General features: G+C 41.1%; 1 protein-coding gene across 11 annotated transcripts in view; it reads right to left on the bottom strand.

The window, feature by feature from the left end:
- Positions 1-8,196: 8,196 nt before the first annotated feature.
- TRPM3 (transient receptor potential cation channel subfamily M member 3) overlaps positions 8,197-14,524 on the bottom strand; it is a 512,968-nt gene continuing 506,640 nt past the window's right edge. For 6 of the 11 annotated variants that reach the window (XM_054689396.1, XM_054689393.1, XM_054689392.1 and 3 more), the window contains one exon: positions 8,545-10,537. In XM_054689396.1, coding sequence (XP_054545371.1) covers positions 9,085-10,537 — 1,453 coding nt within the window. In that variant the 3' untranslated portion in view covers positions 8,545-9,084. Of the gene's footprint in view, positions 10,538-14,524 lie in introns of all 11 variants that reach the window. The other 5 variants (XM_054689399.1, XM_054689398.1, XM_054689397.1 and 2 more) reach the window with 3 other exon arrangements.

Raw genomic sequence — 14,524 nt, forward strand, 5'->3', positions numbered from 1 at the left:
CATATGTTGTAATCTTAGCACCTGTACCTCATAATGTGACCTAATTTGGGGATGGGCTTGTTGCAGATGTAATTATTTAAGATGCTGTCAGACTGGCATAGAATAAATCCCGTACTACTGTCTTTATAAAAGGGAAATTGGACAGAGAGCACATGAGGAGAACATCATGTGAAAAAGAAGGCAAATACCAAGGTAATGCTTCTGCAAGCCAAGGAATGGCAAAAATTGCCAGAAAATCACTGGAACGCAAGATGTTTGGGGTAGATTCTGTCTCACAGTCCTCAGCAGGAACTGACTCTGCCAACACCTTGATCTCTAACTTTTGGCCTCTAAGACAACATTTCTGTTGTTGAAACCATCCAGCCTGTGGTAATTTGTTAAGGTAACCCTTGCAAACTAATATGCCCTGTCTTAAAAACAAAACAAAATGGGTGTTTAATGCTTGAGACACAGAATACTGGGGTAACAGTTTATGATTTTTATGAAAGCCCTTTCTAGAGTGACTGTACTGTTGTGTGTTCGTGCCTATCATGACGGTATTACTGTAAAGCAATTACCGTGACAGAGCCCGTGCCTTTGAGGAAATCGTTCAAAACTACAAGATGTTCTGTGTTGAATATTTGGACAGAGGTCACATTAACCAGAGATCAGGAAGTGTAAAAAAGTAATTATTATTGAGAACTTTCTATTGATCAGGGTGTGGTAACCTAGGCCTTTATGTGGTAAGCCAAAATCTGGCTTTTAATTAGATAGGGTAATGCAAACATTTAAGTAAGGATAAATTAGTTCAAGATAATTTAGTCTTCTACCATTATCAATATCTCCCAATAAAGAAATCCTATGCTGGGTTGAAATCTGAGAGTATGTCAGCAAATTATGATTGACTTGATTTTCCAGGAAATCAGAGGGCACTGATTGAACACTATGTGGTTACATAAGGTGCTCATTATGAACATAGACAGGTTGCTTGCAGAAAACTAGCTATGCCAGCCATTAAAAAAATATTGACTAAACAAAGGCAATGGAAGTGAAAAGATAATGGTACTAGTTAACTCAAAACTGAAGGACTGCCTGGACTTCAGTTTTGAGTTAACTAGTACCATTCTAACCATGATGAAGCTCTGTAACATTTGAGGGTTTACCAAATATGTTCCCCTCCATGGAGTGTCTGATTAAACCCTCCCTGTTTTTCAGGGCACATTTTAATAAAGTGCCCCTCTCAGAGACTTTCTTGCCCTGAGTCACAGAATGTTGTCACTCTTGTGAACCTCTAGAGTGCTAGTCATTTTTCACACTTTACCCCTCAGGCTACTAAATGGTAATTACAGGACTGTATATGATCATATTTCACTACAGTTAGATGGAAAACTCCATGGGGGCAGGGACTTGGCCTGCTTAATTCACATTGGCACACATCTGGGCACATAGTAGATCCTCAACAAATCCTTTGCATAAAGGATTACATATATAGATAATCTGTAATTTTTCTTACTACTGCTTTCTGAAATTAAAGTATTTGTAGTAGTGTGTCATGGCTCATTTTTAAACTGGAGCTACTGTGGGGATGAAATAGAACCCCTTTCACTCCTTTAGTTCTCTCAAAGTCAAATTAATTAAAGATCTTAATAATGTGCTTTCAAATGGATCATGAAAGCATGCTGCTATACCTTTAGTACGAAGACATGATGTTGTTATCAAGTTGCTACTCTTACATCGTTCCTACTTAGACATTCTAGACAGCTGCCCTAGTACATATAGGGGTGTTCCAGGAAATTGTTAACAAGTAAAGGGGGTCATATGTAAAAGAGAGAGGTCATTGTGCGGACTGTGGTATGTTGGAGAGCACATATTCCATCTAAAGGGGCAGCCAAGGTGCCTTGATTCAGATTATTTTCATGAGGAAATATAGGTTTCATATTAATAGACCTTCAGGTTTAACAACACAAGACAGAAATCTGGAATTAGATGTGAAATTGATCCATTTCTGAATGTTTCAAAAATATTAAGAAACACTGTGCTGGCCAACAATACTCTTTGTCTGTTGGTTAAGTATGACCCATAGGCCACCAATTTGCAACCTCTGCTCTACGAGTAATTCATGGAGCCCTAGGCAATTGGCTCTACGTACCCCAACAATTCTTGTTGTGAGGATAATGGAGATCAAATGGCGGCAAATAAACGCACAAGGAAGTGTAAGTCATGTTTTGAACTACTGAGTTTTTTTTTTATTGCAAAACATTTGTTACAGAAATTTCAGAGTTTTCCCCCTGGTATCTGCCAACTTCTGCTTTGAATTATATATCTAAACAAACAAGCTCAAAGTGCATTGTGAATCCAATAATAGACCTTTAAAAAAGAACAATTCCTCTAAAGATTTATATATATTTATAATGTCAATAGATATGCAAACCGCTGTCTATCCATACACAAAGAAAGAAAAGGTGTATATATATTTAACAAACCCATTTTCAAAAGTGTTGTATTTATAGGAATTCAGTTAAAAATGATATCTGAGTAATTTTCCCCATTATAAACTATAGTTAGAATGTTTACAAATGAAAATCTAAGTTCTATATTATGAAATGGCTGTGAAGATCATATACTGTGTGTACTGTTTTACACACTAGGAGCAGCAGTATAAACTCGGGTCAGACACTGTAGTGACAGGAAGCAGACAAGCCTTGATACAATGCTGTGGTACTTTTCTTCTGAATCTTCCTCACAAAGAGCCTGCCTTTGGGCCCAGAATGATGGGATCAGTAAATATACATGTCTACATCATCCACAAGAATAGGAATAAATGTGCAAAGAGCAACCCCCTCACCCGACACCTGCTCAGTGTATTTTATATACACCCACTATCTCAGAATCAAGAATATGATCCCAGTTGGCTCTAAATCAGAGGTCCCAAACTATTGCCTTTGGGACTGAATGCTGTTGGCAGACACATTTGTTTGGCTAGCACAGTGTTTGCAAATCTGAATGTGAATGTCTTTGTAGTGGGACATGTGTTCTTTCATATCCTATACACCCCGCTCCCTGTTGTCTTTTGCCAGTCCATTTTGACACATTTGTGTTCTGGATCCAGCCCCTCTCTGTATTTTACGTATTTGAGCTTGCAGCCCTATAATCTAGATGCAGATGACTGGTTGTGATGATATGTGGGATGCTGGGGTGAAGATGTGAGGGACTCTTGGATTCAGACAGACAGTATTAGATGAGGCTGATGAAGCCCCATCCAGTTTAGAAAAATGGAGTAGAGTTGGGGATGCAGAGTAGAGTTGGGGATGCAGTTTTCCTACTAAGTTAGTAGGAAAACTGGGGCGGGGACAAGGTCTGAATGTTTGTCTTTTGCCAATTAGCTACTGTTTGAACTTAATGTGCTAGGGTTTACAGAGTATTGAGGTAATGGGAGTCAGGGTCTCTTATTCTGGCACAAAAGTATCTTGTGTGGGACTAAGAGAAGAAACATGCGGGGGTGAAGAAAACTGCATATCCAGGAAAGAGGCTGCCCTTTCCTCTGCATCCCACAGCTCTCAGCAGCCTGCCAGTTCAAAGGTGAGGGTCAAGGTTGGCATTGCTGATCTTCAGAAAGCCTATGGACTTCTGGTCATGCATGTCTTTTTTACTTTCCAGCACACAAACCCTGTGCAAATGGGCAATGATCGGGAGGGTTAAGTGGAGGCCAGTAGATTAGATAAATTAGGGAAGGAAAATTCACCTCACTCTGTTGCCATCTGAATTACTCAGTCACCAAAGTCCTCTCATAGATGACATGTAGATGTTGGCATGTCTTGATTTCATTAGCAGTAACCACTGCTAGGAATTCATCAGAGAAAAGGTAACACATCTACTTTCTCAAATGAATTGAAAAGAAAAGGAAAGAAAAAATCTGTTTTCCTTAAATTGGAACCAGTTCTTCCTGGTTGATGCCAATCTGAGAATATCTGATTTGGAAAATGAGGAGAAAGCTTAGGTAGGCTGAGAGGAAAGTCATCTCTACTTGTTGGAAGATCAGTCACTTATAAGCTGTGCAAATTGGCTCCTTTCTTTTCCAGATGTTGAATGGCTTCTAATAATGAAATGGTGATTTCTTTAAAAAGCAAACACTTCAGGATGACCCAGTGCTCCACAGGCCTCCAGTCACCCTTCTCTTGCCCTCCCCCAGGCCAGGTTCACCCGCAAGGGGAAAACCGCAGGGTAGACAGGAGGTCCTGTGTTATATCATTGCCCCACTGGTTCATAATGACCTGGGGTTTCTGTACTGTCACGAATGGACTTCTCTCCTCTCTGATTTAGCAGTTTGCACCCAGTGGCCCTAGAGAATCAGAAATGTGTCTTTCACATATCACAGATGCACCAACACCTGAACCTTGGTAAACCTAAGTGACTTGGCTAGCCATCTCTGAGTCCCATAGCTCTACAACTTATGGTTAATACTTTACTTCATATTACTCAGAGTTTTAAAAAAAGGATTAAAAAAAAACCTTTCGGTTACTTTTATGTTTTTAATTTTTTAAAATTGAACATAATCCTCAAACAGTGTGAGAAGCCCAACAATTTGAATGAGTTCCTAACTGGTTTAAGTGTCACAGCAGGCAATAGTAAAATGTTAACTGCCTTTAAAAAGTCAAAAGAAATGCATAAAGCTGTACATGCATTTTGTTGCCACAAAAATAAGACTGGATTTGGAGAGGGATTACTTCATTTAAGTCACATTGCTATCGTTAAAGAATAGTGAGTTATAATGCAATATCTACGACGGCTATATAACCACCTACACACTAGCATCATTTAATCTAGAAACATATTAACATTGCTAAATGAACATATTTATAAAATACTGTACACTGCTTCTGCATGGGGTCAGCAGATGTAAACAAACAGCTAATTCAACTGGAGTTTAAAATATTATTTTAAATTCATTTGTCATTAGTCTTTTTTGCATAACATGCCAGTTTGTCTTTCACAAAGTCACAACTTGCCTACCACAGCTCTCAGGGCTGGTTAGAGGATGTATATCAGCTTATACACATATTTTACAATGGGCTGTAGGAATGTGGAAAACAAAGCAGATCAGGAACAAAATGCCCATTTCACAGGAATGCTAAATAACTTGAAATTAGGAACATAATTAATCCTTGCAACATGTGCTTCTTTATTGAATGTTACAGATTTGTTAATGATTATAAAGCTGTCCTGTAACGTTCATTAATACAACCACATGCTACAACTATGCTGGGTTAAACACAGGCTACATATATGTTTACATGTGTTTTATAATACAGCATTGCCAACAAATTGAATGGTATAGCCTATAGATATAACATGATGGATGACTGGATAATATTCATTATTATTAAAGAAGTTAAACAGCCCAAACATTCAGGAAGATTAGACTGTACAGTCTTAGAAATTAGAGTTTATGTACTATCCAGTTATCTACCATAATATTATCTATAGAAACCATCTTTTAGAATACATTTGAAACATTCAGAAGAAACACATTTTGTGTTTTCACAAGTACATTTTCCCCATTTGGTTATTATTACATATATATTTAAAGGAGGGGCTTTCAAAGTGCTAAATAATACCCTAGATCTAGAAGCTTAGATTTAAAAAAAAATCCAGTTCTATAAAGTGCTGCTTCTGACCACAAAGTACACAAACTAGCCATGACAGTTGTACCCAAGCTTTCCAGCTCCTCATTCAAATCCATCAAGGAGGAGTTTCCAATTAGAAATATAAAGTATTCTGGTTAATCAGGAAATTTTCATGGTTATTATCATAAAACAGCCTTCATTTCCCCCCCTCCCCCAAAAGGATCAGCAATTTAGAACAAATCATTACATATAGTAGTATATAAAAATTGGCACCTTAGAAGCAGATGATTAAAACAAAGCTATTACTTCCTTGGCTCTCTATGACTTTATTTATGTTCCTCAATAACTTGCTGCTCATGAGCTGCTTAATTCACAGAGACAGGTAATTAATGTCCCCTCGATCAGGGACGGGGTAGAATAAATGAGCTGAACACAAGCTGACTGTACAAGGCCACAGAATCAATGCCACACTGGTGTGCAGAGAACCCAGAAATGGAGAGAAATGGATACACATGTATGTGCACAGGAAAGAGATGGCTCATGGAACTTACACAGTTCATGTTTGAAGTCATTTAAATTTGGCTTTTGTATTTTACATGCTACACAAAAGATGTTAGAACTTCATTTTCATGTACAACAGAAGAACCAGGTAGTGACAAGGTCAGGACTACTAAGTACTTTCTGCCCCATGTCCTGAGCTCTTCTTTGCAGAAATTATGACAAATGAAAACACTCGTGCTCCTAATTTCTTACCCCCACATTCAGTCTAGTTCAGAATGAGGCCCTGGAGGTGCTGTGATATCCTTTCCTATGGTCAAAGAATTATGGTTTCATCTCCTTTTTGGACTCCTCTGCAGACTCCCTGAGAACCTTCTGGCTTTATGGGTGTGCTCATACTTAAAACCATCAAAGCATTAGCATGTAAGCATATCAGACTAGCAAAATCTTAGGAAATCTAAGCAAAATCTAAGGAATGAAAATGACAAAATCTTGATTCAGACTCTGGATCTGAGACATGGCCTTCCTGAGAATCACAGAGAAATGGTCTCAAAATGTAAAGTGCCTATTACAACTGTACTGATTGGGAACAAATATGGTGCTTCCTCATTCTCAATCATTATGGAACCAGGGGTACATGGACCCCTTAAAGTTATATTGCAACTTGACTTGAATATCCTTTTTTTTTCTGGGGAGAGCACCCAGAGCTTTTGTCCGATCCTCATAGAGATTGATGACTCAAGGAAGTTTAAGGGTAGCTGATTAATTCTCAGACCGAGTGCATGTTTGCTGAGAAGGAAATGAAAGGCCCAATAAAAATGTGTTTCTAGAGCAATGACATGTGAGGAATTGGTTGTTTGTTTCAGATTTACCTAAATACCAATAAGTGAAAAAGGAATTCTTTAACTTATATGTGACCATTATTTCTACATCTGAAAAACTTACATAAAGTCTAGTGGTTTTATGTACATATTTACTTGATTTCACATGAGAAAATTTGGAGTTCATAATTACAACTAAACAAAAGAACCACATAATATTTCGGAAACATGAAGTCTTTTTCTTTAAAGATTTTATTTGTTTTTAAACCTCAGTGATCCAATTAGGAATATGAAGATTCGGGTTCAAAATTTCTTTACCCAGATTCTTCTAATCCAGATTCTGACCTAGAGGCATATGCCTATGTTTTCGAGTCTATAAACCTCTCTGGTTGGAACTGAATGTCTATCAAGATTGTATTTGGCGTGATCAGTTGATGCAGGAGAAACCAGACTAAATGAGATGCCATGATAGCAAGTGCTTTGGAACGAAAAAGGGCCAGAGAGCAGGTAGAGAGTCATTTTGGCAACTCTAGTTTGGTACAAGGGGAAAGTTAATCCCAAATCATAGGGATATTAAAAAAAATCATAATTTCAACATCTGTCAAATAATATAATGAACTCTTTCCATGGAACTCCTTGTATGTTAGGAAAAAAAAACCAAACCCTTATTATACCTCAAGATGATAAAAAGTCCAAGCTTCTTAAGAAAGCTCTATATGTCTGTTTATATACTATATATAAACATGTCTCTGTGTAAATGCATATATATGTATATAAGCAGCATATACTAGAACTCTATACAGCTTATTTGCTTTCTATTTTAATCTAGTGTATAATTTTTATAGCTCTGTATATAAGAAAAATATTTACTGTATGCCTGCAACTGATGGCTTTGGGTTGATACCAAACTCCCAGCCAATTCTAAGCTTATTTATGGTTTTGAAACTTCCTTATAAAGTGTTTTGGAACATTTCCATAAAAAAGATACCAGCCCTTGAAAAACTCCAATTAAATTTACGGCGAGTCCAGATTAAATGGCAAAACTCTAGGTATGAAAATATCCACATGTAACCAGATACTCATATACAAAATGGTCATGTGATGAGTGGTGTGAAAAATTGGCAGTTCTATCTTGGAGATGTTCAAAAGACGTGGTGAGATCATGCAAATGATGAAAGTCACACAGCAGCATGGCACGACATGAATGGTGAAACTATTACCATATCCCATGTGGCCACTTTAGGTGAGTTCTGCCCACTATTTTTTTTTTTTTCTGTTCACTATTTCTTATTCAATGAGTGGCTTCATTGATGACAGGTGAAATACAAAATAAATTAAAAAATATAAAATTATTTAATTACATTCATCCTGAGCTTGCTTGACTATGCTTGAATGCCCACTGTATATAATAAACCTCTTGACATTGTTTTTAACAATTCTTCTTTCATTTTGATTGCATTACAAAAAGGCATTTCTTTTCCCTTATTTTCTTCAAAAAAGAAAACAGTTGTGGCACCAGAAGTGAATAATAGGAGACAGGTGAACTATGACTGTTACCTTGTTTTTTCTTTATAATGATCAATTACAGAAGTGTTGGCATGAGAAGGATGTGGGACGTTAGGTAGAACTGCTTGCTGCCGGCTTATACTGAATAAAAAGGATGCTCTTCATCAGTCACCAGTGATGGAGCCAATGTAAAAAGAAAACAGAATTGAAGTTTAGAATATCTCATTTGTACGCTGGCTATTTATTTATTTTATTTTGCAATTTAGCCCTGCCTCCTAAACTCTTGATAATGATCAGTAATTGAAAGATGCCTCCTGGCATGTTGCGTTCTTGAAGCCCCTTCCTTCCCAGAGCTCACAGCTTTCTGAAACGACTAGTGATACACATTCATCTCTTACCCTTCTCCCTCTTTCCCCTCCCCACCCATCAAGTGTGAACATGATTTAGATCCCCCGTGTTTGGCACCAGGTCAGATCAAAAGGCCTTCTTGATCTGTGGCCCAGAAGTTACCTTTGAGTGAACACCTCCCCAGGCATTGCTTGTTTTGCTCAGCTAAGAATAAAGTAGGTACGTTTCAAGGAAGGGGAACAGGTGGAGTTGGGGGAGAATTTTAGAGCTGGATTTCTGGTGGCTCCTGCAACGCTTGTTAAGAAGGTTTAGTTGTGCTTGCTTTCAAAGCTGTGGAAAGCAGACGTTCTGGACAGTCTCCTCATGGATAGGCTGTCCCCTCGGGCCTCGGGCTTGGAGGACTTACTTCTCTGGAAGGGATTTCGCAGGCTTGCTGTGTTCCGCTGCCTGTCAAGTTTGTCACTGATGGAGAAGCTCTTCCTGGTGTGTGCGTAGGACGCGCTCGGCTCCTCTGCGGAGTAGCTGTTGGCGCGCTCTATCTTGGGAACCGTGATGTTGTTGGACAGGGGTCTGTCTGAGTTATCGCCCTCCTGGGAGGGCATCTCGACAGCCACTCTCTGGCTTTTGGCCTCGCTCTCCTCAGGGTCAGAGCTGGGGTGGCTCAGTTCTGCTTCCCGCTCAGGGGGGCAGCAGGACGCATCCTCTACTTTGCCTCCGAGACCGCCGGGGAAGGTGGCTCTGTTGGCGATCGCTAGAGGGGCGTTGACACAGCGCGTGTCGATACAGTCTGTAATACTTGTGTATTCTGCAGTTTTCACAGGCACCCCAAAGTTGGTGTAATAGCTCCTCGAAGGAGAAAACATAAAGCTGTGAGACTTCACGATGGGGGCCTCCTCCAGAAGAAAGGGAGTGGCGGCTAGGTAGCGGCTGCTTTTGGAACGCTCAATGCTGTGGTACATCGGAGGCTCAGTGTCCCAGGGGTTTTGGCATTCTGGGAGGTGGGTGTAGTCTGAAGAAAAAGATCTAGTGTCCATGGAGGTGATGTCCTCGAAATCGATGCTCCGGCTTGGAGGTCTGTCTGTGGGTGCAAGAGTTGCATAGGCACTGCTTGAAGGGGCTGTGGAAGATAGTGGAGCTGAAAAGCTTGGCTCACCCAGCCCAAGGATGTTCATGGAATTGTCCAGAGGGTCTATATCACAGTGGAGCTCATCCATGGCAGAGACATAGATGTCTATACACGACGATGGTCTTCTGGAATCAGGAACAATGGCCAAGGTGTTTGCAGGGGCTGCAGGAGCTTTGGATTCTTTTGCTACAGAGTGGGAACTAGTAGCCCGGTGTAGGCTCAGGGACCTTTCTTTAAAAAGACTTTCCAACTTTTCTATACCACCTTTGTCTTTCATATTGACTGAATAGAATGAATGGCTTCGCATACGGGGCATTAGGGTTGGAGAAGTTGGGGACATGGTCTCCTCACCTGCAGGGTCTATACTCTCTTGGAGCTTGAAGGTGTTCCCCTCCTGGCTGTTGAAGCTGCTCTGGCGGACGATGTAGGCTGCATCTGTGCAGTCCGAGGAGGTCCGCGAGCGGATTTTGTTGGACTCGGCTCGCTCCAGACCTGTCAGGCGCTCCAGGGCCGTGGCCATGCGCCCGATGAGATCCTCCAGCTGCGCCAGCCGGATGTCCACAGTCTGGAGCGAAGCCTTCATGCAGTGTTCTCTCTCGTTGACTTCCTCCAGCCGCATGGACATGTTCTCCACCCTGTACAAGGAAGAGAGGAGAAGCAGGGTCACTTCTCTGCTGGAGCTTTAAATTGCAGGGACAGAGAAAATCCAGGTTGTGCCCAGACCCTGGCACATCCATGTCCTACTGTTGGGGGGAATGGATGTCCTGAACAGACTCCACAGATAGGTTTTATGGACCCTACCCCCACCTCAGACCAAAGAGATCCAAGCCACCAAAGACTCCAATTCCCATACTGTTATCACCACCTAAGGGAGAACTGCTGGGAACTGAGGGTGGAGTTAAGCAGCCAGGCTTGGTATATAACCGGACATGTGGGCCTTCGGGATCCTTGGTTTATCGCCGGTTTTGAGTGTGCTATTGGGGTCCCATCTCAGAGGAACTAGTAGGACACATTCACTAATTTATTTCTCTCTCTTTTTCTCACAGTTATTCCTTTCTTCATTCCCCCCCCCTTTTTTTTTGGTAAATAAATCCTTCTTTAGCCTTTTTGTATGTACCTGCAATTGAGTCTTATTGTAAGTCCCTTTTAAGTGCGTGGGTGAGGACCCACAGTCAGGAAACCCATTTCACACTGGGGTCGCCCTGTAACATTACCAGTGGGAAATGAAGGGTTGCAGGTAGCCAGGGGGTGAGGGGAAGAAGGCAGGGATAATGACACTGAGAATCAGAGAATACAAATCTTTTTGAGCTGGAGGAGGATTTCAAGATTACCTAATCCAGTGGTTTTTAACTACCGGTCCTCCTTGTCCTCAGTGCAATGTAATGCACAATCATAATAAATAAACAGCAAAGTGAAGTAGTTCTTACTGAAGTTAAGTAGGACCAAAGTCCCATCTTTCATTACTCCTGTAGTTTAGCTTGATTTAGGGCAGGCAGGATTTAATGACCTAAATATATATTAGGGTGTTGGTTTATGAGTCACCAATGTTGCATTTTAATGACTTTACCCAGAACTTAGCAGTAGAATTTTAGAATGTAACTTTTTTTTTTTTTTGTAGAGTATGTGTAAAAATTTGTATTTTGTGGGCTGGGATTATTTTTTGTTTTGCATTTACACAATAATCTTCCTTGTTTTCACAATAGTGGTTTTTTAGAATTTAGTGCCTCCAAAGGAATAAACATGGTCCTGCTACTAATCTAATCTGACCCAATCCTTTCATTAATAAAGAAAAAAAGCATCAAGAAATTTAGGATTAAGTCAAGTAATTTGTGGTAAAGTCTACGGAGTGTCTGTCAATAAGTGAATTATCCTACTCCTTTGTCTCTTTGAGTAGCTGATCACAAATGACTATGTTGCAGTTATCTAAGATGTCATGACCCTCCCCATTGGAAATTTTTGAGGGCTTGATCTGGGTCAGTATTCCTGTTTCCATCTCCATGTTGCCAGCCCAATACCTGCCAGGTGTCAATAAATGTTCACTGTGTCAGTCACTACTCTGAACTTGAATCCAAAAGCTTAATGAGCTGCCTGGCCATTTATTTACAAAAGGCAGAGTCCACATATTTAAAATAAGATTGTGCCATATTTATCACTTGCTCAAATTAACTTGGATAGGACAAACCAAAGCCCAGCTCTCATGGTTTAAACTCAAACTTCTACTTTTAGATGCTCAAAGGCTAATCTTCTGGAGAATCTAAATGAGATCCATTCACAACTTTTCTAGAGAGGATAAAAATACTTTCCCAATACTCTGTATACACAGTAAATAATTTGTCTGCTGATTCTTAAAGGGAACATGTCTGCCTGTGCAGAATTTGCTTTATAAAGAATGGTGGGGATGAGAATTGGGTCTCCGCACATCCCAGTTGTGGTGGCAGTGGTGGTGCTGTGTTAATAATAGCAATACCTCTGTTAAGGAGAAATTTACATTTCAGTGCCAGAAGGCTTAAGAGCAAGTGGTTTCCCTCCCTGAGAGAACAATAAGCTTAAAAAAAAAAAACTGCTTTGGATGGGGGTGGGGGACAGGGTGATTGCCTTGGGGCATATTTCTGTCTCTCCAGCAGCAACCCCTCAGTGCACTCCATTTACTCTGCTCTTTTATCCCTCAGTTTCCCTTCACCTAGCTTAAGCTTCTGGACTGCTTTCCAGAGCCCCGCTTTGGATACATTTTATTCTTTTGTTTCCTGCAGCTGTCCTAGAACCAACCCAGAGTTTCCACAGGTCCACCCACCCTTGCCACCATATCCAGGTACAGTTCCAAAAATCTTATAATTGGAACTGTTCTGTATCTGGTAAATCTGATGTTCTTTACCCAGCTAACGTGACTAATTTAGAAGGAAAATAGAAACTTCCCATTTCATGTTGTTTTGCGGAATAAACATAGCCCGAAGAAACAAATTACTTGCTGTAATAAGTTGTGTGTCTTATAGACTTACAATTCACTTTGTTTTCCACCATCTAAGCTTATGGAGTTTGAATTTGCAAGCAATTTCAATTTTTGCAATGCAGTAAACTTAAGTAAGAGGATGAAATATGTCTTCATTAAAGTCAGGAACAGGACAGATCAGGCTTTTCCATAGAACTGTTATAGGACAGGGAGAGGGGCAGCCTAAACCCCACAAACCTGCCTATTCTAAATGGGTTCTGCCATCCGCCGCATCAACACAAAACATAGGAGACTTTAATGGGAAGGAACTTTAATAAAACTAGGAAACAATACAGGTAAGGCAAAGAGTCTAGTTTCTAAATGAAGCACCCAAAGTTACCCGTCCCCTCGTGGGTAAAAGTCCATCCAAATGGGATTGGCCCAGAACAAGGCCCCACAGCCTGCCACAAGTCTAACACATCTTCCAGTGGGGACCCACAGAAAAGGGTCACAAACAACCAGACAACCCGGAAGGAAAAGAGCAAAATCAACATCAAGATAAAAGCTGCCATTGTCACCTCCCCACGGGTCTCACCCACATCTGTGTCACCCAGTCCACGACCAAAAGACAAGCGCAGTTTCTTCACGTGTCTCCTGGCTCCATCCTGCTCCTTCCTTCCTCAGTCTCTTCTGCAGCTTCTCCTCTTCCTGCTCAGCTCCACCCTCCCTTGGGTGGGACAGGGAACCTCCCCCTTTCCTGGAGACCACCCTGTTACAGAAAGAGACTTTTCATATATTCTAGGTACTAGATCCTCCTAGTTTTTTGGGTTGGCTGAGCAAGGAAAGGCGGGATAGTTTCCTCCCTCCTCTCCTTTCCTTTTCTGGAATATAGTGTACAGAAGTTGATGAGGAAAGAAATGAAAAATGCTTTTTTCTGCATAACCGCACATGCTCATTGATCTAGACTGTGGCATTATCTTCCTACACTGGGGGGACCTTCCCCATGTGTCCCACCTTCCTTCAGCCCAATATGCAACACTTCAGAAAACATTGCAAGAGGCAGAACTAAGCAGCTAACATGAGCCAACAGAACAGCAGGACCTGGTTAATAGGCAGTGAATGGGGAACAGAGGCTAAGGAGTCCATGGGTGTAAGTTGAAGAGAGAAGAGGTACAAGGAGAAAGAGGATACCTAGAGAAAACAATGGAGTACCCCATAGGCTCAGAAGATGTATGGCCCAGGGAAAGGAACTAGGGCAGAACCTCCTAGAAAAGGGCCAGGGAACTGTAGCAGGGTGGTCCGCAGGGAAAGGGGAGGTTCCAGTTTCCCTGACCCACCCAAGAAGGGTGGAGCTGTGAAGAAGCTGAAGAGGAGTCTGGAGAAGGAAGAAAGGAAAGATGGGGAGCAAGGAGACCTGGAGGAGGCATATGGAGCAGAGAAACATGTGAATAAAGCTGCACTTGCCTTTAGTTTTAGACTGGTTGAAACAGATGTGGAGGATAGACCCGTGGGGAGGTTAACAATGGCAGCTTTTACCTTGATTTTGATTTTGCACTTTTCCTTCTAGACTTGTCTGGCTGTTTCTGACCCTTTTCTGTGGGTCCCCACCAGAAGGTGCTTTAGACTTGTGGCAGGCTTTTGGGCTTCAGTGGCCCTGCTTTGGGCCAACTCTGTTTGGCTGGGCATTTACCCACGA

The sequence above is a fragment of the Talpa occidentalis genome, unplaced genomic scaffold (genome assembly GCF_014898055.3).
Source record: "Talpa occidentalis isolate TD23 unplaced genomic scaffold, MPIMG_talOcc4v2.1 talOcc4.7, whole genome shotgun sequence".
NCBI classification, from domain to species: Eukaryota; Metazoa; Chordata; class Mammalia; order Eulipotyphla; family Talpidae; genus Talpa; species Talpa occidentalis.